Genomic DNA, 22,011 nt, shown 5'->3' on the forward strand with positions numbered 1-22,011 from the left:
TTTCTAGGCTTTCTTTTGCCTCACTTAATTGTTGACTAAGTTCTTCTTTCAGTTGAGGGGGAATGGGTTCTTCAACTTTTTTCTCCAAGTATGCCACCTTCGCATGCAGATCGTCCTCCTCCTTACGTCTGGAAATAGCTTTCTCCTTTCCATAAAAAATTGAAGCTTCTCTTACCTTAAGTTTAATCATCTCCCATAACAAAGCATCATCGACATTGTTGTCATCTTTGTAATCTTCACATGTCTGGGAGATAACTGTTTTGACCCGGTGTGTAAAATCTACATCTCCTAAAAAGGAGGTGTTCAGTTTCCATAAGCCGGGACCTCTGGGATTTTCAGTGACACCTAGGCTCAGGGTAATCATAGAATGGTCAGTTTTGTATCCAGGAGTAATGTCAGAATTCGTTACTTTGCCATATAGCCCGCAGCTGATCAGGAAAAAATCAAGACGGCAAGATATTTCGGGGTTGCGTCTTCTCCAGGTGTATCGCGTCGTGAGCGGATTTCGGTCCCGCCAGATATCGCCTACGTCGAGATTTATTTGAACTTTTCTTATTTCAGCCAAAGCCTTTTTATGATAGGTGTTAGCGTTGCCTCCTTGTTTGTCTAACTCTACATTTAACACCAAATTAAAGTCTCCGCCTATGACAATATTGTCGCAATCAAAATCACGCATTCGATTTGTAATATTTTGAAAAAAAACTGGGTCATCCTTGTTTGGAGCGTACAGATTAACTAACGTGAAACTCAGGTTCGCGGCTTTAATATCTAGGATAATGAAGCGGCCTCCTGGATCAATATATTCCTTGTTTAATATGAAATCGAAATTGTTTTTAAATAGAATAGCCACACCGGCTTTTCGACTACTGTCGCACCCGAAGAGTGCTTTATAGCCCCATTCGTTTTGCCACAGGTCTCGTTTTTCATTTGTGCAGTGCACTTCTTGCAAAAAGAAAACTTGGAAATTTTTCTCTCTTAGCCATTTGAAAGTTTCTCGACGTTTGGCTTCCCCTGATAAACCTCTAACGTTCAAAGAACATATATTTAAGAAGTGTGATGGTGAAAACAATTACCCTGCTTTAGAATCCACTCAATCAAAACATAGCAGCCATTAAATAGAGACACTAATAATACACCTATTATGAACAATATAAACAACTTGTACGAAAAAAACAGGAACAAATAATAAAGTGGACAATAGCCATTGATAATTAACACGTATACCTGAACCTTACGCAGGACTAACATAATTACTACAGTAATTAAAACAGAACTTAAGAGTAATGGGCGTGCGGAATGATCGTAACTTTAAGCGCAAAGCGGAAAGCAAGATCAATATGCTAATTCGAGACTCCGCAACAAAAATAAGAAAATAATCTAATGTTCAAAGGATACGAGACGAAATTAGCAAGTTTGTGAGGAATGATCCTGTAAAGGACTGTTCGTATAGTACCTACTTGTCTTGATGTTGAGCAACATTCGATCGCCATTTCTTAGGAATCTTGTCAAACGTGTATTTCTTTCCGTTGATTAGTAGCCGGTCGCCAATGATCGCCGCCTTGGTGCCTTCGGTTTCCCTTGCTTTTTTAAGCGCTGGAATTAAAATATCCCTCCGAATCTCGCGTACGTTGTGGGGCAGGTCTTCCGCTTAGACGATTTAAGCGCCATTAGAGAGTTAATAAATTTGCAAGAAAAACAAACAGAATTAAGCGCCTTAATAGCGAATCAACAGAAGATTAGTTCCTTGCCCGTACAAGAACCACCAGTATTTAACGGAAATGTTTTGGATTATCCTGCCTTTATACAAGCATTTGAAGCGATTATCGAGAATAAAGTGGACTCAAATAAGGATAGACTCTTCTTTCTCAATAAGTACACAACTGGAAAGGCAAACGAAGCCGTCAAGGGTTTCGCAACGCTAAATACTGACGATGGATACAATGAAGCGAAGGCGCTATTGGCAGAAAGGTTCGGTAACCCTTACAATGTCGCCGAAAGGTACAAATCTCAGCTTCGACAATGGCCTAAGGTCCGAGACGGGGATAGCGCAGGAATACAAGACCTCTCCGACTTTTTAATTCGCTGCAAGGAAGTCATGAAATCTATGAGATACCTGGACGAGCTCAACTCGACAGAAACGCTCATACAAGTCAGTGCTAAACTACCATCATACTCTGGCGTGAAATGGTGTAGACATGCGCGCGATATACAAGCTAAGAAAAAGATCACGGTTACTTTCAGTGACCTTGTCGAGTTTGTGAAAGAAGAGGTCGAATTAGCAACGAATCCTGTCTTCTCCCCGAACAACCTTAGGCGAGAGCGAAACAAAGAATCAAACCGAGAAGGTCCCAGTATGCCGTTTAAGGGCCGAATGAGGCGTCCACCCTCAGCGAATAGCCTTTTGACTTCGACTGGAGGAAATGCTGGCCAGAGATCGGTTCGACCATCTGCCCGTTGCCTGATGTGCCAAAGGAACCACAGCCTAGAAGAATGCCTGGATTATATGAATCTAAGTGTCCAAGAGCGAGTAGCCTTCTTAAGATCGAAGGGGGTGTGTTTCGGCTGCCTTGAGAAGGGCCAGTTATCGAAGTCTTGTGTGGCGAGGCTCAAATGCAAGAAATGGGCGAAATCCCATCCTACGTCTCTACATGAAGATTCGAAGAACAAGAAAGAACCTCCCAAAGAAGGCGATGCAGTCAATGAATCCGGAGTCCAAGCAGTCAGCAACTGCGCCAGTACCTCAGACGTCACTGCTGTCAATTCCATGATTCTCCCTGTATGGCTTCATCACAAAGACCGCCCGCAAACTGAGGTGTTGGTGTACGCCCTTCTAGACAACGCCAGCGATACAACCTTCATTATTTAAACGTCAACACTCAAAGACCTCGGTGTAGAGGGTCCTGAGCTAAGGCTTAAGTTATACACCATGCATGGAAATGCAGAAATACCAGTTCAAAAGGTCGATGGTTTGGTGGTTGAGCGCTTCGATAAGAAGGTACAGTTAGAGCTCCCCAAGTCGTACTCACGCGACAGCATCCTTGCAAGGAGAAATCAGATCCCACGCTCCGATACGGCAAGCATGTGGCCACACCTGCAGAGAATAAAGAACAACATCCCTCCGTACCAAGAACAACTGGAAGTGGGCATTCTGATTGGATGCAACTGCCCCCGAGCTATCAAGCCACGTGAGGTGATAACAGGAAAGGGAGATGACCCGTACGCAATCAGAACGCTACTAGGATGGGGCATCATTGGCCCAGTCACCCCAGTCAAGGAACTGCTAAACGATGTCAAGAATGAGGACATTACATGTCACAGGATCGTCACTCAAGAAATTGGAGAGAACAAACGTATCGACAGCAAGTTCGTAATCAACGCACAAACAAAGGAGGTCATCAACCCCTATCAAGTCAAGGAGATGTTCGAAATAGACTTCTCGGAAAGAAACAATGGAGACCAAGCGCTCTCCCAAGATGACGGAAGATTCTTAGCAAGGGTTAAAGAAGGCATACGCCATCGGGAAGATGGACATTACGAAATGCCCCTACCATTGAAGGACCCAAACACGAAGCTTCCAAACAATCGAGAGATGGCTTTTCACCGTCTTAAGCCCCTCAAGAGAAGATTTGCGTCTGATGCGAAGTACCGAAATGATTACGTAACTTTCATGGACAAAGTTATTCAAAGTGGCTATGCCGAGTTAGTGCCACAGGACAAGGTGCAAGAAGAAAAGAAAGCAGTATGGTATATCCCGCATCACGGGGTATACCATCCCAAGAAGCCAGACAAAATAAGAGTAGTGTTCGACTGTTCAGCTCAATTTGAAGGCCAGTCGCTGAACAAGAAGCTGTTACAAGGCCCAGATCTCACCAATAACCTAACGGGTGTCCTGTGTCGATTTCGCCGAGAAGTAGTTGCCGTGATGTGTGACATAAAGGCCATGTTTTACCAGGTCAAGGTACCGGAGGAATGTAGAGACCTGTTACGCTTCCTGTGGTGGGAAGATGGAGACACATCACGCGAACCTAAAGAATATCGAATGACAGTTCACCTGTTTGGAGCGGCAACATCGCCTGGGTGCTCGAATTTCGCTCTGAAGACCACAGCCGATGATAATGAAGAGAAGGTGGGATCAGCCGCCGCTGAATTCCTGCGTCGCGACTTCTACGTCGACGATGGACTGAAGTCAGTGCCAACAGTCGAAAAAGCTGTGGAGCTTGTGAGAAGTGTAAAAGAAATGTGCAAGCGCGGCGGATTTAATCTCCACAAATTCGTCTCCAATAGTAAGGAAGTCATCCAATGCATACCAGTTGAAGACCGAGCAGAAGATATCAAGAAACTAGATCTGGATCAGGATATTCTTCCAATAGAACGCGCGCTCGGAATTCAGTGGTGTATCGAAAACGATTCCTTCAACTTTCGCATCACGCTGAAGGACAAGCCATGCACAAGAAGAGGGATATTATCAACCGTGAGTTCCATCTTCGACCCTCTGGGCTTTGTGGCTCCCGTTCTGTTGGAAGGCAAGAAGATACTACAAGAGCTGTGTAAGGAAGACACTGGATGGGATGATCCTGTTCCGAGCGCAATAAGGGCGAAATGGGAAAAATGGAGGTCAGACCTGCCTCTGTTGCAAGAATTCTCCGTCGCAAGGTGCTACAAACCCAAGAACTTTGGTCATGTGACCAAAACAGAATTACACCACTTCTCCGACGCAAGTAACAAGGGGTATGGACAGTGCTCCTACCTGCGACTTACCAATGATCAGGGCCAAATTCACTGCTCGTTTGTGATTGGAAAATCCAGAGTCACGCCGCTCAAGCCAGTGACCATCCCAAGACTCGAATTAACGGCTGCAGTAACCTCTGTAAGAGTCAGTGACCAACTAAGAAAGGAGCTACCGCTCGAAAACGCCGAAGAAATCTTCTGGACAGACAGCAAGGTGATACTTGGCTACATAGCTAACAAGTCAAGAAGATTCCACGTCTACGTGGCCAATCGTGTCCAGGAGATTCATGACAAGACCTCCCCAAAACAATGGAGATACGTCGAGACAAAAGCAAACCCTGCAGACAAGGCATCACATGGTCTTGGTGCCCGAGAAATCCAAAATTCCAAATGGATTTCTGGTCCAGAATTCTTATGGAAGGAGAAAAGTCAGTGGCCTGATGCTATGAGAACTGATGAGAAGATTGTTGATGAAGTCTCCGAACAAGATCCCGAAGTTAAAAGGGGCGTCACCATGGCAACAGCAACATCTGTCCCAGAAGTAACGCTTGTGGATCGCATTGAGTACTTTTCAGACTGGTTTCGCGCCAAGAAATCTGTTGCACTTTGCATTCGCTACATACGGAAACTGAAGCGTCTAGTGGAAGAAAAAAGAAGATCATCGTGTGGAGAACGCCCACCAAGTCTCAATGAAAGAGAAGGGAACACAGAAGGTTACCCTTTAACAGTGGATGAATTGCAGCACGCTGAGACTGTTATAATCAAGATTACCCAAGCCAAGGCCTTTAAGAATGAAATCAAGTCACTGTCAAAGAACCAAGAATTACAAGATCTCCAGGGAAGATCCATGCCAAGAAATGCAACTGCACTGCAAAAACTCGACCCGTTTTTAGACCAAAACGGCGTACTTCGCGTGGGTGGCCGTATAAGACGAGCAAACCTGAAAGAGGACTACCAAGAGATGGTCATATCACCAAGCTACTGGTCCAGTACTTCCACAAGATATGCAAGCATCAAGGAAGAACAACAATGCTCAATGAAATAAGATCAAATGGCTACTGGATCATCGGCGGTACCTCTTCAGTATCGCGCTACATTCTTAGTTGTATAAGATGTCACAAGCTTCTAGGCCCCGCCCAATCCCAGAAAATGTCTGATTTGCCAGAAGACAGACTCCATCAAGCTCCACCATTCACGTATTGCGCCGTGGATTATTTCGGGCCTTGGATCGTAAAAGACAAGAGAAAGGAGTTAAAGAGATACGGCGTCCTCTTCACATGCATGGCATCGAGGGCCATACACCTAGAGGTCGCGCACAGTCTCGAGACAGATTCGTTTATTCGCGCTCTATGCCGTTTTATCTGTCGTCAAGGTCCCATTCGACAGATGAGAAGTGACCAAGGCACAAACTTCGTAGGCGCCAAGAAAGAACTCAAGGAAGCCCTAAGCAAACTAGATCAAGACAAGATTGGCAAGGAGCTTCTCCAGGACAATTGTGACTTGTTCAGCTTTAAGATGAATGTTCCCTCCGCCAGTCACATGGGAGGTGTCTGGGAACGCCAGATCAGAAGTGTACGTAACGTACTGTCGGTGCTACTAGATGATAATGGAACGCAACTCGACGACGAGTCCCTCAGCACATTCATGTGTGAAGCAGAAGCTATCATCAACAGTAGACCCCTCACGGTGGATGGCCTACGAGATCCAGACTCCTTAGCGCCCCTCACGCCAAACCATTTATTAACGATGAAATCTAAGATCGTGCTTCCACCTCCAGGAAAATTTCAGGACGCTGACAAGTATTCAAGAAAATGTTGGAGACGCGTTCAACACCTCACGAATGAGTTCTGGTGTCGTTGGAAGAAAGAGTTCCTCCAGTCCCTTCAGCTACGCCAAAAATGGCTGAAACCGCAGCGGGACCTAAGAAGTGACGACATTGTGCTGATCAAAGATGATTGCCTTGCCCGCAATCACTGGCAACTCGCCCGTGTCACAAAGACCAACCGTGATGAAGACGGCCACGTGCGCACAGTGCAGCTCCTCCTTTCAGATCCAAACATCACTTCAAAGGGAGTGCGTGCAAAGCCAGTACGACTGCTAGAGAGGCCAATACACAAGCTGGTGTTGCTGATGACAAGCAGCGAGGCTGAGGAACAAGAACCGGGGTGTATCCCCGCCAAGGAGCCATGAACTTTCTATTTTATAGTTTGTAAACTAGTAACTATTTTAGTTAAGTTTGTGAAATTGAACAATTTCAGGGGAGCCATGTAACGACCGCTGTACAGTCTATTGTAGTCTAGGGTTAACCGCATATGTTTCCGTTCATTGATACAAAGAACAATTAAGTCGTTTGTTTGATTTCCTGCTCTAAAGCACGTATTCAGTTAGTTTTGTTCAGTTGTTTCCACGCCTTCGTATCGAACACTAAGAAGAAGTAAGAAAACAAGAATTAAGACAAGAAGCAAGCCACAAGAGGCAAGCGCAGGACTGACATGTAAGTGAGGAAATTTCTACCTTTAGTTTTCGATCAAGCTTAGAAGTTTATTTTCTCGTTTTATTTGCTTTGTAAATTATTGCATAACTTAGCCATGTAGTGATTTTTCGGAAATAAGTCGCCATTGTTACTTTTCGTGTTAGCTTCGTTTTTGCCTTGTTTTAGTCATCGGTTAGTTTAGTTGTTATTGCTAGGGCCTCCCGACTAGGCCGTCGCCTCTTATTAGACTTTCTAACTAGAATTAAGTTAGCTTTTATGTGTTTCGCTTCTTGCGGGAAATGCCACGTGATTAACTAGTTTTGCACGAATCAATGACTTATCTTTAGTTAGTTTTAAGCTTATATACTTTATGTTAATCGAATTTCAGTTTACGGCTTTCGATGGTTGTACAACATTAAGATGTCAAGGGAATAAAAAGACGTGTATTCTACATCTGAGTGTTTCGATCACGAGCCCGTAGAATAGTCCTTACATTTTCGAAATCAAGACCGGCAACGACACCTCTTGAAACTCTTGAGAGTCGCCCGCCGCTACACAATGTTTATTTCAGACGCAAGTATTAAATAAATCTTGAGTTTCACTAGCCTGAATTTCAGACCTCTCTTTTTGGTCGCTACTGAAATTCAGGCAAGAGTTTCCGTAAATAAAACCGGTTCTTAAATTTGTGTTGTAAAAATTCTGTAGTCGGCAAACAAAACATTCGACGTGAAAAACATTGGAGTCGTGAAGCCTTCCGTAAATAAACAAATGGCAACTAGACGCGATGGCAAGTGAGTGTGTTTTTTCTTGTGAATTTGCCATTAAGTTTTTGAAACTAAATTCCTCTTGAATGAAACTTGTCTTCATGAATAACACAGATAACAGCATCAATTTATTGTTATTACAGCTTTAGAAAAGTTATACATTTTTTGCTTTTTAAAACCGGCGCCATTTATAAAACTAGCCAAAATTTGCATATGTCAAAAGTAATTTGAAACCTTTCGAATAACTCCAGCGTAAACTTTAATTTAACACATCGCTGCACACAACTATCCGATTGAGATCCTTTCATACACACGTAGCTGGGTTTTTCAAAAGAAAACAAAACGACAGAGTGAACTTTAAGATTCAACACTTGCATTTTAAATCATGGCACAAACGATAGTTATGCGTGACACTTCACACATGCTTCATGTTTGTCCTAAGAACGCCTGATTGCAAGTTATGTTTGTCCATTTTATTTCGGGGGGACCTCGCTAATTCCAACTCAGTTATTTGAGCTTCTTGCTCAATTCACCAATTCAGAAGTGGCGTTTGTGTTTATACCTTTAAAACATCTCGTTCAAACATTAAATAAACCGGTATAGGTATTAACTTTGCTGTTAAAAGCAACTACGATCAATATCAAAAACAGAATAAGAGCGTGCCATTCCATGACAATTTGATAACTCAATTAGTTCTTGTTTGTTGAATAAAATTTACGTTGTGAATGAACCAAAATCTTTGTTGAACAGTTCTGACAGGAAACAAATACTGCAGGTGTACTGCGCTTTAAAGAACTTTCCTGGAGAGAGTGGTTTTTGATTTGATTCGTTTATTACTTTTCGTTCAATGACTATTGACCGTGTTAAATGGAGACATAGCTTTTTCAAGAAAAACAAAGATATCATGTTACAAAAGTGAGAAAAACAATAGTATCATGTTACAGTGTTTGGCAAAAAGCAAAAGTATATAATTAAATTAATTCTAGCTTGTTTTCCAATTAAATGATTGAATAAAACAGTTCTGATGTATCAAAGTGCACGTAAAAATAATATTTTGTTTTCAAGCAAATTTTGTGCAAAAAAGTGACTCCGTGGGCTGCTATACACAAATAGCTCAAGCTATGACATAAACCATCCCAACAGGACAATCACCCAGTCTCACCCCATAAATTGAAAAAATAACTCCTGCATGCTTAGCGTGCCTATGTTTCCTTAAGTGAAGACAGCATAAAAAGAATGTGTGTCCATTCTTCTTGTGCAATCCCTTGTAAAAATTTTACCGCGATCGCTTTCTTTTCCCCGAAGCTTTTTCAAATAATACAACATTTAAGTCCCAAGCATCAACAGGTACAACTTGGCATTGAATGGTCCTTACCGTCAAAATGTTTTCCTCTTTCCACTGTTCGAGTTTTGCATTTTTTTAAAAAAATCACAGTTCAGCTGTAGTTCATTCAACAAAGTCCATGACGAAGCGCTGTTGAAATTATAAACAAGCTGTCGCTCGAATTAACAAAACAAATTCTAGCAGTTTTCACAGAGACGCTATTCCCTCAAGTTAGGTCGCTTCTAAACTCTTGTTATTAACAGAAGCAGCTAAAAAAGAACACATTTTTCCAGTCCTGATTGTGAAGAGAAAACATACCAACTTTCTCGAAATAAAATTTCTTTTCTGCTTGGGATGGCGTGGCGGCGATTGCGTGTACTATGCACTACGTGACCTAACTCAGCCAATCGTAACGCTCAGTTCACGACACCTTGCGGCAAAAGGCGGGAAAGGACTTCGATGTGTGTGGTCTACGATCGTGATCTACGGGAAGGTAAATATAAAGCTCTAAAAAAAGCTCATTCTGACAGCCTCTTCGGAGCCACAATTAAATTTTAATTTAAAAATGCCATATAGAGGATTTTTCAATGCATTAAAAAACCAATGGCAATTCCTGATTGTATTTGCATTTGAAGAAAATGGCCGACAGAAATTTTTCATTGGATTCCCCAAAGGTATTAAGGTTCCTAAAAAAAAAAAAAAAAAAAAAAAAAAATTTTTAAAAAAATTAAAAAAAGGACCCATAAAAAAAAAAAAACTTATCTTTTAATTTATCTTTACTCATTATCACGCGCCGCTTTGTCGCGCCAGTTCGTCTAGACTAAAACTAAATAAAACTTTTCTCGTGGGAATCACGTCCTCACGGCTCACCGTCACGTAAGAAAATGTTTTTCGACATTTTAAATCAAACTAGTTTTATAACTACTTTGATTAGTACTTAAAGTTTATTTCATCAATACAAGTCATGATTTGCGTTACGACCACAGCATGATTTGTGAGAGTTTCAAAGCATATTGACTTTCTCCCGGTGATCGAGAAGTGAGTTCTCGCCGGGAACACTTCCCGAGATTTATTCCAGCCCCCCAAATCGCGGTGTGGTGGTAATCACTCGCGGCGCGATCGCACTCATCACGCCGCGATCGCGACTATCGCGGCAATCGCGGCGCGATCGCAAAATTCACGGCGCGATCGCAACTATCGTGGCGCGTTCGCGTTCATTTACAATCGCGTCACACACGATCGCGTCGCGATGACAACAAATCGCGGCGTGATCGCGTCAGTCGCGGCGCGATCGCGACATTCGCGGCTCGATCGCGGCAATCGCGGCGCGATCGCGGTAAAATTTTTACAAGGGATCCTGCTTCTGCTGGAGCTTGTGCTTATGCCCAGTGCAAACCAGCATTTCTGTCAAGCACTGTGTTCTTTTCACTGTTTGTCCACAGGTGCCACAATAATAGTGGGATATTAGTATAACAAGGCAAGTTGAAAGAGAAAGGAGAAGTTAACAAAATAAAGTAACTCAAAACTCTGTAATGCTATTACAGCAAGGCGCCCAAAAGTGTGACCACTTTTAATTTATTCACATTCTTTCGTGCAGATTTAAACCAATCAAACGCCGTAGATAGCTTGCAGTTGACTTCTGATTGGATTAAATCTGCACGAAAGAATGTGAATAAATTAAAAGTGGTCACACTTTTGGGCGCCTTGCTGTAAAGGCTATCACTTTTAATTTAATTACCAATGTCAATTTCTTCCACAGCATCAGCCACACTACATCCTTCTTTAGCAATGGTCTCCACAAAAGGATACAAATTACATACCACAAGTCTGCAAAACAAGAAACAATTGTTTATTAACTAGTTCTTTAAAACAGCAAAAGCCTTGTTATTGACTGAGTTATAAATTATTTTAATTTTATGTTAGTTTAAAGCAAAATTGTTCATTGTTCAAGGTTTACATGGTGACCTTTCACATATTAATAAAAACGAAATGGATATTGATCAAGCACTGACTTAAAAATAAAATGCAATGTTTGTGTGTTCTGGCATACATGTAGTTTGAGTTGAGGGGTTGAGAAAAGTAAAGGTTTTAAAGTTAAATGTCATGTATATTGTGAAAAGACCAACTGAACCAGGCCCGGAAAACCTCAAGAAGAGCGACTGAAGAGTGAGCAGAAAATCAATGGAAAATCTATAGCAAAAGGAATGGCACATAATTATTTAAACAAAAAGACCATATGCAAAAATTCAGGCACTTTTAACCCTTTAAGCCCCAAAGCAACTGGTCTCTTTTCCTAAATCAATAAATATTAACTGGATGCCCATGTATGATACACCATTTGAAAGGTAATGAACAGAATAGTTCTCATAAAACATGTCAACAAATAATATAAAAGGAATGGCCTTGAAAGAAATGGCTTTAAAACGTAAAAAGAAAAAGTTTTAAAAATGTGTTTATCTCCGTTTATAGTAGATATACCCCTCAACTATAGCTTATTGTGCAGCTCTCACTGTTGTGGTTTTTCGTTAATATGTTGCATGTCACATAAATTATGTATCAGGAAAAAAGTTTCAAAAGTTATAGGGGTGGTAAATCAAGTCACAAATAGGGGGGGGGAAGGAACAATTTTATGCTTTCAAAATACAGATCTTTCCAAGGCAAGTTTGGTGGCAAAAATTCAAACTAATTGGACAAATATTGACCAAGTTATGGCATTATGTGCCAAATGGCACTATCAGGGCTTAACAAATTAAAGGAGAAAAATCCCCCCAGAAAGTTACTTACAGTGTAGCACAAGGCCATTCAATTGGGGGCGAACCTCACCACAGCAGCACTTGGGGGGGGGGGGTACTCGGGATTTCAAGTGACAGTGATGATTGAAGGATTTTTTGGGGGTTGAAATTTTTGATTCAGGGATTTTTTTAGGTAGGAAAATTTGGCAAGTATTTTTTTTATTGTTTTAAGTTGAAATGTTTTTGGGTGTTAAAAACAAATCTAAAGATTCATAGTAGTGCCTTGGCTGCGTAGTTCTGCCAAAAGAGTACAAACAAACATGTTTTACTATTGATTTTTGAGGGTTTTTTTTCAATTTGGATCTTGATTTTTGCCCCCATTCGATCATACGTGCCACTTGAAATCCTGTGTTCCCGCTCCCCAGGATGTGAATCAAAGTTTGTAGGCCAGAAGTGTTTAAGACGGAATCTGCAAGACTTTGAGTACCAATTGGACAAAATTATTTACATCTTATTAAGAACTTCTGTGTTAGACTGTTTCAAATATTCCTTCAAAAGAAATTGTTTCTGACAACACCAACCATTGAAAAAAATTTTAAGTTCCATGAATTCCACTGAATTGCTTAAAAGACAATTCAAGAAAAATGGCTATACACCTGAGATTTTACCAATTGTTTACATGGTTCTTGTGAACTTTGATATTCATTTCTAAGGCTCTGATAAGAAATTGTTGTTGGTGTTATAATTAATTAATACTAACATTTGTAGCTTTTAAACTGGTTGAAAACAATGCAGTAGGATTTTAAACTACCGTAAAGTTCCGTGTATAAGCCGCACCCCTGATTTGGAAGCTCAAATTTTGGAAAAAAAAATACACAGACCATAAAGTTTGAAGTTCAAGTGAAGTTGTATTGGTAAACAAACCAGGGCAAACAAGCACGGTTTCGAAACACTGACACAGCAGTTGTTGCAATGTTTAATATAAATTAAGTCTTACGAAAGCAACATTTCACTTGTCATACCTCCCTTTTAGTTTGAGTTCACAATATCTTAAAACTTGGATGCTCTCTTGATATCATTTTTTCGAGATTATCACTTCTAAACACTCCTGAAACACTTGTTATTCGTACAAATCGTACGCGAACGATGAATGCTTAGTAGCCAAGCTTTGAAATGTAGAGAGGAGTCTAGGCATTAAAAACCTGCTACCCGCAACAGGATAAAAACTTCATGCAGAATAAGAGTTTGATAACCCAACAGATGTATTTGCTGAGAAGTTCAATAAAAAAGTGAAGCGGTCGCCATTGTTTTTTTTTGGTTTTTTTACTTTATTAATAATACACAACAAAACTTATAGAACAGTACTACGTAGATTTATGGGAAAATGCTTACAGTATATTATTTACATTACTTTCAATACACTACAATATTTTATTTACATCACTTACAAAATACGCTACACTTAGGGCCTGTTTATATGGAGGAGAGTTGTCCCTGGTAGGAGGGTTACCCTCCATACCGAGCCACCCCAGGCGAGAGAGCTTTTCATATGTTTCTTTGTAAATAGCTGCAAACTGTTTATATGAGAAATTGCAAAGTTGGCTCGGGGGACAGGGTGACCCTGGGTGGAGGGTCACTCGCTTTGAAGGTAGGGTGACCCTGGGGAGCGAGCCAACTTTTTTCCATATAAACAGTTTGGTTGTTTTTGCCTCGCCTACCAGGGACAAGTTGACCCATACGGGGCATGCGTAAACGCCCATTCTCGTTCCCAGAGCTCTCGTTCTTTTGGACACGTGGTCGAATAAACGCGTGGCTCTGGGGACGAGGATACCATCGACTGAAACAAGATGGCGGATAATATGGATTCGAAGCCTGCCGTGTCCAAAAAATGGTCTTGGTCGGCCACAATGGTTGAAACGCTTATCGACTCCTTAAAAGAGTACAAAAGTATATGCGAATTTAACTGCGTCGATTTCAATGGCGACAAAATACAAATGTATGAAGAGATAAGAAGAGCAATGGCAGGAAAATATGCATCGGAAAATTATTTTGGACCCGTCGAGACAACAAGTCCAATTAAACCCATAAGGGAAATGACAAGTGAAGAATACAGTGAATACAAGAAAAAATATGAAACAGAAGCTGCGATGGTAAAAATGGGTTACAAACGGATTAAAGAAAAAGTGAAGAACATCAGGCAAGATTATTCAAAAGCAGTTATGTCAGGCACAAGAAGTGGCAGCGGCAAAATAGTCTTTACACACTACGATGCTTTGTCAACAATATGGGGTGGTTCCCCATCTGCAGAGGCCTTGCCATACGGAGTTGACAGCCAGAGTGCCATGACTTCGGTAAACTATGGAACAGATGGCACTGATGAAGTGGAACCCAACATAATTGTTATAAACTAGTTGTACCTATCGGTAAGTGCCAACGAGCGAAATACTCATGTTTGTTCATAAGAACAGATATTGAATGGTTTTTAATAGAACTATATTTGAAATGACCAAAATATGGTAAATTGTATTTTAGGTAATATTCGAATAAAGTGCTATTTCTCTGGTGTTCATAAATGACACAGGCTTGATAGCCTGCGTAGCGGGCTCCGTAGTTTCCAGCGCGCGTATTTTCGCGATCGCGCACTCTTTTAAACACACTAAAAAACGTACACAGATGTCTGCTACGCAGGCTACGGGTTTGACAGATTGATAACTCTTGACAAATCTTTCTTTTCAACGTTAAAATTTTCACAGAATGTAGGCAATTCACGAGGTTTAATCACTGTTTTGTAAATACAACAAGCGATGGTTAAAATGTTTCCGTCCACAAAAGTGATAGTTGCATTTCAAGAACTTCTTATACATGTAAATCAAGTCCCAAAATCAAAACTGCTAAGATGCTTTTTTAAAAATAAGTTTCAATAATCAGAAACAGTAATGCATGGGTCAGATTTCAGTCTCGCACGCGAAGTGTCATGTTCAGTTACACAAAACTTGAAAAATTTGAACAGAAAACAAAACTTGAACGGTCAAGGATTATTTGGAGACAAAACTTTTATTTTAAGTTAACATTACATTTGCCGTTAGAAGCAAAAAACGTTTGATCAGTTTTTGTGTCTATGACATGCAGTAATTTTAAGCCTGGTTTTCACTAGCGACGCAAGCACAAGCACAAACGCAAGCATAAGTTGTTCGTGCCAAGTGAAAACGTACGTCGACATAAGCACAAGCACATTAGCATAAGAATATGATGTTTACAAGTTAGAAGGATCCGTTCTCGACTCCGTTCTCCCTGCAAATATTGTGGCAGAAACTCTCTCTCCTCTACTCGTGTGACGAAGAAAGTGAAAGCGACTAATAAAGGAGAAAAACGAAACATTTGGGATTATAAATATTTTTAAAGAAAGCATTCGTCTCCGTTTTTTTCGCTACTTGAGTCCGCGCTTGGGCCTTTTTGTTTTTTTGTCTACACTTCTCCGAACATTCTCGAAAAACGTTTATCAAAATCAACCGCGGCCTCTGCGACTTTGTTCAAATGCTGGAACGAGTACTTTAATTGGATAGACACGGCTAGACGTAAACAATTTTCTTGTGCTTATGTGATGTTTGTTTTCACACGAACGCAAGCACAACAAAAGGAAAAATTTTGATCCTTGTGCTTGTGCTTGCGCTTATGCTTGCGTCGATGCCGTTTTCACGATGAAATAAGAGCTGTTATGCTTGTACTTGTGCTTGCGCTTGTGCTTGCGTCGCTAGTGAAAACCAGGCTTTAGTGAGCGTCGCTTTGTATTGATGTTATTCCTACGCGGAGCGAAAATGCTTGCCATGATTTGGAATAAATCATCGGTCAAACAATTACTATAAACACAATCAACACTAAAAGGTAGCATTTACTCGACTTCAGCATTCTCATAAGTCAAGAAAACTCTATTTGAAGTCAACAGTCCACTTTTGATTTTCATGACTCTCTTCGATCGTAAATCAAAGGACTCCAAAGTCGAAAGATTATTTCATCGCTTTGAAGACCTTGATGTTCGTTTTTTTCGGCGGTCGAATATTCTGTAGGGTATTCTCTTTCGATCTATAATTCCCTAAAGGTGTATTGATCGGTAAAGGGATGAATGACCACATTGAAAATTTTAACAGCGAGCCGCGTGGACGCCATTTTGGACATTTGCTCTTTAGCAAGGAGTGAGAGACTGGGAACCAGTTGGGAAGAACAATACAACCCAAATATGGGGTTTACTTACACCCAAATATGGTCAAAAAAGAGTCCCTTACGCAGAACTTAAGATTTTCTCTGCCTATACACTCATACGCACACGGCTCTATGATTCTGCCGCCTCGACAGCCTCGCCTCTTGGCTCGGCTGTCTCGTTGGCAATGAGGACGGTGATGCACCCTTATCAATGGAAGGTGTCTCATCTAAATGTTCCACACCAAGAGCTATTGATCCTGATCAGGAAGAGAAGGAAAGTGAAGCTGCTGATGATATTGTGGCAATTCCCAAAGTAATGCAAAGTGGGAAAACAAATAAAAGAAAGGCTGCAGACATACCTAGGCTCATTGACAATAAACGGAAACACCTAGAGAAAAAGCTGACATCTGCTCAAAGGGACCAAAAACTTTTGGAAGCAGCAAAAGAGGATGCTTGCGTAAGGAGAGAAATGATGGATTGCTTTAAGGAATCAGCAGCAAACACTGCTAAAGCAATTGAATGCATGTCAGAAACCATGAAGGGGCTGTCAGATGGAATTCTACAGGGTATGACTCTCCTTGCTAATGCTATTGCAACACCCCAGAATAATACCCATGTCCCCCAGATGCCAACTGTAACCCCTGCACAGCCAAATTATTATCATCAGTCAGGTACACAGTTGTTCCAGCCTGCAGGTTATTACCAGCCTATACCAGCATCCGTAGTGCCTCATTTGTCATCAAGGCATCGTCATAGAGCTTCTGCTAATCAAGTCTTAAATGTGACGGATAAAGTAGATGAAGACAATTCATACTTTCCAATGTAAAAATAGCTGTATCTGTAAAAGATAATTAGTTGAACTCAGAGGGTGATGTTGCAGTTGAAAGTCTACCCCTTGTACATGTAATGTCATATGAAGACTTTTCACATAGCTATTTTAGGTGATCATTTGGGATTAAAAATATCCAAAATACATGCCATTTGGAAAGAGCCATGAGAAATAAACCAGACTCTTAATTTGCCAGGCTTTATTCCTTCATTTACAAAAAAATGAAATGAATAAAAAAATAGTTCTATTTAACATGAAGTAACTTGCTCTTTTAGAGCAGAAAAGCAATGGCTGATCCATTTTTGTAGTCAGTATTTATAGGCCTTAATAAGTGAAAAGCATATTCAGTAAGGATTGGGAGTTTCTCAGATGCTGCTGTCAGCTGTTGTATAATGTACTAAGCTATCAGATTGTGACCATTCATGGTTCATCAAAGATATATTTTAGAGAAATAATAAGTGAGCATCTAATTAATTGGTCTTTCATTGCTATATTTTTGAAATACAAATGAAAATAGTTATTACATGTAAATTGTTATCATGAATAATGGAAATGAATGGCAATACAACAAACCATCTGGTTAAAACAAGTATACTCCAGAGGTCAAATTTAAGTTTTTCAATTTATTTATAAATTGCATTTTTTCTAACTTAATGTTTAATTGTCACAGACTGTACATTGACATCAGTTAACAAAGCCATTTATAGTTTAAAGTTATATTATAAACATTTCTATTATATGTTCTGTATAGATCCAGAAAACAATTATTTATAACAACATGAAACTATTATATTTTACTTTATTGTAATCAAATAACTCTTTCTTGTCTGCAGTCTGAATAAACAGTTAAAAGAAATGATCTGGAAGGTGTTCTTTGATGTACTTGGTAATAACATCTCTCACACATAACCCCTCTGCAGAATTGTAGGACAAAATCCTGTCTGGTGCAACATTTGGTTGCATCTGCCTGTCAAGCTCAATTTGTCTTTGGATGTGATCATCATCTATTTGCATGTTGTTTTCTTCACAGAAGTTGTGCAGTACAAAACAAGCATAGATCATTTGTGGAACATTCTCTAGCTTCATATCAATCCTTTTATTTAGGATTTGCCATCTGGCCTTCAGCCTTCCATATGCACATTCAATGGGATTTCTAGCTGACCTCAATAAATTATTAAACATAACTTGTTCATTTGTTGTGCAGCTGGCATATTCCTTCATACAATAAGGCAATAAAGTATATGCAGGGTCTCCAAGCAGCAAAACAGGAATCTTCTCATATCCAGGGAGCAGTGATTTATAAAGAAAAGGAAGCTTGCCTTCTCGGAGCAAACAATTAATATTTGAGTTGCTAAAAACTTTGGCATCATGTACACTGCCTGGCCATTTACAGTCTACATCAATAAATCTTCCTTGATAATCACAGATACCCTGTACATTAAGTGTGTACTTCATTTTGTACGAGAAAAAGTCATGTGAATTTTCCAAGGGCTGTTGAATGGCAATGTGTGTTCCGTCAACACACCCGAATGCCTGGGGAAAACCATGTTTTGACTCAAAATTCATCACAGCTTCTCTCATCTCGTCCTCAGTGCTAGGCAGTCTGATGTAATGTGAACCAAGATGTTTAGTTATAGCATGGCAGATCTGATACACTGTAACTGACACAGCACTTTTAGCCACGCCAAATGTGTTTGCTGTCATCCCGATTGAGCCCATGTCCTTTAAAAAATAAAGAGTTAATGCAACCTTTTTCTCAGCCGAAAGAGCAGTTCGATTTGGTGATCTTGGGTCTGGTGAAATATAAGGCCTAAGTTCTTCAACGAGTTTCATGAATACTTGTCTGGTCATACGCAAATTTGATTTCCACTCATCTTCAGGCAGATGACCCTGCCAAAGGTTGATCCACCACTGTTCAGTGCGACCCGGTTTTTTCCAATATGCACGAGCTTTTCTTGTTTTACGCTGCTTTTGCCTAGCTCTACAAACAAAAACATTTTCCCTTGCTGCAAGCTGTGCCATTAAAAATTCTTGTTGTTCCTGCAGCTGAAACAGATGGTATAGAAGAATTTGGCTTGCGAAAGAAAATGCAAATAGGAGGTTTGATAATAAAGATAATAATAATATAATTTTCGACAGCCTCCTTAACTCCGCCATATTGGCCCCTGCACTAAAAATCAGGAACCTTGGACCGCTGGAACGCTGGAATATCGGAATAATCTAACAACAGCGTTACTTTGGTGATGGGTTGTAAGCGGTTATTGGTAAGTGTTTCAGTTTGGTGGTGATGGCTATGTGAAGTTGCTGTCTGAGGTTTTACTTAATTCCGGCGTTCTGGTGTCCTGATGTTTCAGCATTCCTGATTTTAGAAAGGCCGCCATATTGAATATTTCAAACAACTCTCGCCAGTCTTTTTAACCGAGAGGGCCAAGTTTTGGCTCGGTCAACAGGGACAACTCCAACAACGTTTTTCATATAAACGCGCGGCAAAGATGGCTCGGGGGAGAGGGTAACCCTCCTACCAGGGACAACTCTCCTCCATATAAACAGGCCCTTAGTTACAACAGTTTGACAGAACATTGTCTTTTTCCTATATGTACTTACTAAATCATAGTCGCCACATACACAACGTTTTTATTACTCACAAAATACTTCGCTACTTACTTAGTACAAGTATAACTTAAACGCGTTTTATAGTTCTGGACTGCATTTATTTCCAGAAAGCCAAAATTTCCTTACCGTCATGACTATTCGGTTATTGTGATTGTTTTGTTGTTGGTTTGATATATCTACAATTCTAAAAGCTATAACAGTTGTTTAAACGGTTATTTATGTTTACACTCTATTTATAATTTCAAGATTTACAAAATAAAGGCCCATGTTAGCTGAAAATTTTCTAATGGCGGTCGCCATTTTACCTTGTGAGTACTTGCGTTTATCTTGGTGCTTTCTCGCACGCGGCGGAAAGACATGATAATTGAAGTGACTGGCAGGCTTCACTGCAAACAGCTTTGCAGAGGATTTAAAAGGCAGTGAACAACAACAAAGTTTTCAGGTTGTTAGGCCTTTGAGAACTCCAACCAAAGATGTTTCCGTAGATAAGCCGCACCCCCGTTTTTGGACTTGAATTAAGAGGGAAAAGGTGCGGCTTATACATGGATCTGAGACAGTATTATGCTACTCGGTTTTTTGTCCAACTGAAATTAATATAACTAATAACTCTATTTCCTGATGGACTCCATCTTAGTTACTTACCTGATATATTCATAGCCTAGCTTTTTCATATCAGATTTATCCCCTTCATTTACTCTGGCAAGAATACCTGCAATAAAAGACAAATCATTTTACCTTCTTTGACTGATCTGTGCCAAACCTGTCTGATAGTTTGAAACCCAACTTTAAGTTTCCATTACAGTGGAACCTCAATATAACTAAGGGTCAAGGGACTGGCAAAATATGTTCGCTACAACGTCAGGTTTCATTATATTGAGGTTCTTTTCCATATATTTTACTATTACTGGGGTGAAGAATATTGTTCATTATATCGAGGACTTTGCTATATAGAGTTTCGTTAAATCAAGTTCCACTGTATTTAAAAAAAAACTGAATAAGTAAAATAATAATTATAATTAATTAAAGTGCTCTTTGTCCATGCAACATGGACTTTGGGTTGTTGAACCATTTTAATTTAGGATTGCAATCTACCACAAAGTTCAACTTGTCTCATACAGCCATGTTTGCATCAAAGTAATACATTTGATACTTCCACCTGCAAATCATTATTTATACATGTAAGTAAATGAAGTCATCTTGTCTGTCTGTCTGACCGTAGATCTTTCATAATGTCAAATAACATATTAACCTCATACCTCCATGAACAGCAGGATGGAGGGTCTTCACCCTTCCTCCTAACATCTCAGGGGCACCTGTCACATCTGATACATCCCTAGCAAAGAAGACACAATCAATCAAGATACTGCATAGACACTTGAATTGTTATTTTACCTTGACAATGTTGTCCTATTTTTTCACTTTAATGTTTGCTATAAAGTATTAGTATTGTAACCTTGTATTGAATATTAATATTAACTTGTTCAATATTGATTTGTTTGCTTGTTACATCACCGAGACATCTCCAACCAGGTCACCACTAACATAACATAGCTACAGTATACAAAGTACATAAATTTACATTAATTTTAAATAAATTCTTGTTTGTTATAAAAAAAAATACAAGTACCTGACAGGAATTTCTGCAGCACGGATTTTGTTTGCTGTTCCTCCAGATGCAATCAATTTAAATCCTAAGCCATGAAGCTTTTTGGCAAAGTCCTCAAGTCCTTGTTTGTTGGAGACACTAAGAATTGCTAAAGTAATGAAAGATAAATCCAATGTTCATTAAAGAAAGAAAAATCATGTTTTTTAACTAGCATAGAATGAAATACCACAATTGGTACGGGTACCAATTTTATCTGAGCCATGTCAAACTTGTTCTGCCGTGTAAATGGGGCTAAAAACATTTCTCAAAGGGAAAAGCGTAAACGGAAGGTCCAAGGTTGTTCCCTTACCTCTTTTACGGTGAGCTATCTATTTACAGAATATTTCCAACACAAATCTTAAACCTCGTACTTTGTGGGCAGCAATAGAGACTTTTCGTCGCTCTAATTCTTCATTATCTGTTCTCAATCCTCGCTATTCATAAGTGAAATAAGTCCCATGAAAAGCATACATGCTGGTTTAGAATTTGTGTACTGTGCTTAACAAATGACTTCATTAATTAAAAGTGTTGAGATAGCAGTTTAATTTCTTTTATAAACAAACAGTGGACTTTTAATAACATTCATTATGGTTCCCATTAACAGGTGTTTTTCATGGGAGTGTCACTAATTGAGCAAATAATTATTAACTACTCTGATCGTTATCAAAACAATACAACGGATCTCCTTGCCTGCGAGATCACTGGC

The 22,011-nt window shown here is 39.9% G+C and overlaps 1 protein-coding gene across 1 annotated transcript in view; it reads right to left on the reverse strand.

The window, feature by feature from the left end:
• Positions 1–22,011, reverse strand: part of LOC144661462 (bifunctional purine biosynthesis protein ATIC-like) — a 97,621-nt gene that overhangs the window by 73,555 nt on the left and 2,055 nt on the right. Inside the window, exons 2-5 of the mRNA XM_078522238.1 lie at positions 21,288–21,414; positions 20,917–20,993; positions 20,303–20,369; positions 11,028–11,116 (exon numbers count right to left, since the gene is read on the reverse strand). Of these exons, the coding sequence (XP_078378364.1) occupies positions 11,028–11,116; positions 20,303–20,369; positions 20,917–20,993; positions 21,288–21,414 (360 nt within the window). The remainder of the gene's footprint in view (positions 1–11,027; positions 11,117–20,302; positions 20,370–20,916; positions 20,994–21,287; positions 21,415–22,011) is intronic.

The sequence above is a fragment of the Oculina patagonica genome, chromosome 7 (assembly GCF_052425735.1).
Source record: "Oculina patagonica isolate OP01 chromosome 7, crgOcupat, whole genome shotgun sequence".
Taxonomy (NCBI): Eukaryota; Metazoa; Cnidaria; class Anthozoa; order Scleractinia; family Oculinidae; genus Oculina; species Oculina patagonica.